This window comes from Augochlora pura, unplaced genomic scaffold (assembly GCF_028453695.1).
Source record: "Augochlora pura isolate Apur16 unplaced genomic scaffold, APUR_v2.2.1 APUR_unplaced_1044, whole genome shotgun sequence".
In the NCBI taxonomy this organism is placed as follows: Eukaryota; Metazoa; Arthropoda; class Insecta; order Hymenoptera; family Halictidae; genus Augochlora; species Augochlora pura.
The window spans coordinates 1,214-4,982 of NW_027581049.1; the positions used below are offsets into that span (position 1 = coordinate 1,214).

At 47.0% G+C, this 3,769-nt stretch overlaps 1 protein-coding gene across 1 annotated transcript; it reads right to left on the reverse strand.

Annotated features, from left to right (window-relative positions):
• Positions 1-2,234: 2,234 nt before the first annotated feature.
• LOC144477435 (uncharacterized) lies at positions 2,235-3,649 on the reverse strand (the record flags this gene model as incomplete). The annotated part of the gene is made up of 3 exons (XM_078195161.1): positions 2,235-2,564; positions 2,607-3,140; positions 3,197-3,649. Coding segments are annotated over 3 exons (1,317 nt in total), but the record flags the coding sequence as incomplete, so codon positions are not given.
• Between the last annotated feature and the right edge of the window lie 120 nt (positions 3,650-3,769).

Consider the following 3,769-nt stretch of genomic DNA (forward strand, 5'->3'; position numbering starts at 1 on the left):
CGAAGGAACGAAGGAAAGAAAACCTCTGAGGTGGGGAAAACATCTGAAGTTCAAGTGGCCTGCGAGGCCTGGGTCGAATGTCATTCCTTCGAGTGCATTCTGACCGACGCGTCGCGACGCCACGAAGCAGAAACGCACGTAAGTACATATCGCTTCATGATATTACTCGGTTTTTATTTATTCACATTATGAATATAATCGGACCATTGCATCCGCGTGATCGACCGTAACTTTTAAATTCTCCGACTGAAATATACCATTGTTGGAACCTCGGATGGAACACGTATCGAAACTCGATTATATTTTACAACTCGATTTTACAACTGGAGAATCTTTGAAACTATCATTGAAAGCAAAGACGTATACAGGAGAGCCAAAATGAGCTCTTATAATTTCAGCTTCTGTGGCTAAATGATCTAAAGAGATCGATACGAATATATCCGCTTGAAACGTGTTGCCATCATTAGTCAACAACGAGGTATCAGACGCTTCTAACGAGTCTGGAGTTATGGACGATCTTGTCCGTCGAGAACTGGGGCGGGGGCTGAACCGAACACACTCCCCCTTCCTCTAGGCATATTCAGTTCATCTAATATAATGTCGTAAAACCTTTCGAAATAAAACGTTTAGAGAAATGGCGGCAAAGAGTACGGACATTTTTTTTTTGTTTTTTTTTTCACGAGGAGGGGAATGCGTTACGCCGACCAGTTGTTGAGGTCGGTAGTGTGGGACTCACTGAAGTGTTACCCACTAAACCCCTCCTCGGGGCTCTGCCCTTAGCCCACTCATCCCGGACCCGCCTCTCGGCACTAGTGCAGGGTGAGTGGGTGGCTCAAAGAGCCCTAAACCGCTTAACTAAGGCCGCGGTGAGCCTATGTCCCTACTCTTCGTCTTCCCCTTGTTGTTGTCCTGGTGCAGCCACCTCTGGCTGTGTGTCCTCCAGGCGTCCTTTTTTGAATTCTGTTTAACGTCTCTTCTTTCTCCCTCAGTATGGAGGTAATGTAGCTCTTAACTTTTGGGCGCGTGCCCTTGTCTTTGACTTTCTCCAGAAGTAGACTCATGTCAAAATTCCCAATTTCTTGGAATATGTTCTCTCTGAGCGTGTCAAAGTGAGGGCATTGAAACAGCGTATGTGTCACTGAGTCATCCCACACTTTGCACATAAAAAACTTTTGGTCCGGATGTTTGCCAATTTTGTGCAAAAAGTCAGCAAAGCATCCATGCCCTGTAACCACCTGAGTAAGGTGGAAGTCCATCGTCGGGGGTCCCCAAGTCAGCCATGTTCGAATATCCCTGACCAGCTCTGCTGTGTTTCTACCCCTTTGGGAGAGATCCCATCTCTCTTGCCAAGTTGAGAGAGTTATCTCTTTCTCCTCCTTTTTGATAATGTTATATTTCCTCATATGGCTAGGATTGTCCTTGTCTAGATTCCTAGACCTGTCATAAATCCTCCTCCTTTCCTCCGCTAGCAGAATTAACGGAGGGTGACCGGCGAGGACACATAGAGCCTCATGAGAGACAGTCCTATACGCTCGCACCACCCTAGCGAGGCTTCTCTTCTGGGTTTGGTGTAAGAGCGCGATACTCTTAGTTGTGATAGAGCCTCTGGCCCATATGGGGGCCCCGTACAGGATCACCGACTCTGTCACTCGATAATATAATGTCCTGGCTAGGAATCCTCCACCCTTAAGGTTGGGAACGATCCTAGCCATTGTCCCTGCGAGTTTGTCGGCGTCCTTGGACGAGGAGAACAGGGCCACGTGATCCGCAAAGCCGACAAGCTCGACGTACTTGGGGACCGTTATCCCGAGCAACCCGTTATACTGAACGTTCCACAAGAGGGGGCCCAATACAGACCCTTGTGGAACTCCAGCAAATACCTGAGTCTTCGTTGCTTTCTCTTGGTAGCTGTGAGTGATGAACCTCTCGCTGAGGTAGCTTCTCACGATGTTGTATAGCTTAGTCGGAATATCATTCTTTTTAAGGGCGTCAAGGATCAGATCCCATCTAATCGTGTTAAACGCGTTCTTGACGTCCAAGGTCACAAGTGCACAATGGTGCCTCCTCTTTTTGGCAGTGTCCCATAATTTTAAAATTTTGTCGATGGCATCAATGGTAGATCTCCCTTTCCTGAATCCAAATTGATTCTCATGATAGGAGACGTATCTGTTTAGCCTTTCCTTAAGGCAATACTCCAGCATTTTGGCCCAATTGGACAAAATGCATAGCGGCCTTCATCCCGCGTTAGCATTACCCTGCTTTTTCGGAATGAGCAGGAGCCGCCCATTTCTCCATGCTCTAGGGAAATATCCATGCACATAGCAACCATTGATAACTTGGGTAAGAGCCCATAATCCACCCTTGCCAATCTCCCACACCACTTCAGACGGGATCAAATCGAGCCCAAGGGCTTTCCTTTTGACCTTTTTGATGGCCTTGGCCACTTCCTCCTCGCTGAATACACCGTCAGTTTCCTCAGTCCCAGATGTCGATGTATATTTATCCTCTGACGTGTATCTAGCGTGTGGGGTCGTGACAAAGAGTTTGTCAATGATCTGTTCTGCCTGTTCCGCATTGGGGAGAGTGAACATTTCCCTACCTCTTACCTGGTTGACTATCCATTTATATGGTTTTCCCCAAGGGTTCTGGTCTATAGACCCTATGAATGTCAACCATGCGTCGTTTTTGGCCTTGTTAATTTCTATCTTGAGCTTCTTCTTTTTGTTGTTAAAGACGTCCTTTAACTGCATCAAGATATCCGTCCTGGTTTGCTTAGCTCTGGCCCTTTGGAAGTTTCTCCTAGCATGGATCACCTCCTTCCTGGCCCTTGCCGTGTTCTCGCTCCACCACCATACGGCTTTTTTATGAGTGCAAGATGGGTGGATTTCTCTGCTGGCCTCCTTAGCCAGTTGCATCATTCTTAAAATATACTCATCTATGTCATCAATACTCTCTGTGCTGGTAGAGTCAGTAGCCCATGTCCATTCTTGGAGTTTGTCAATAAATTTATTTAGGTCTACTCTTGAAGTTGTTTGCTGGACTGCCCTTTGTTTAGGCTGTTTATTAATGTCCTTACGTCTAAATATATGTTTTACGTACCGGTGATCTGAGGTCGTGTACTCGTCTAGAATAATACTCGTCTCAAGTGCGGCAGCACACTCTTTACCACATATAAGGATGTCAATGAGCGACTTACGACCGTCTCTCTCAAAGGTGTGGTCGCCTCGACTTCTAATGGGTACCATGTCATTCGTGGTCGTGTCATCTCTAGGACTTCGTATCCCCTCTTGACGGTGTACCGTGAACCCCATGTGACCGCCTTCGCATTCAGGTCGCCAGCTATAATTGAGTGGTTGGGCCCAACCCTACTAACTTCTTTTTCCAGCAAGGCGAGGACCTCCTGAAATTCACCCATGGGGATGTTGGGGGATATATAACAACTGAATACCCTTAGTTCGTCGATAGCAATCGCCACTACTCCTTTATCCTTGATTAAGATTTGGATGTTGCTACTCTTCTTAATAAACATCGGGGTAACCCAGTTCGCGGTATCATGTTTGAGGTCGCCATACCAGTTGTCTAGAATACGATAAGGGTCAGATATGACGACTATACTTATTCCCTTCTCTATGTAAGCGTTGATGTCATCCTAATGCGTTCCGAGAACATTCGGCGTAGCCGTTAACGTGATCGCTTGGCGATCGAGCATACTTTGTAGCACCTTTGATCGGGACGCGGTGCCGAAGACACACGCGGTTGCTGGGCAACG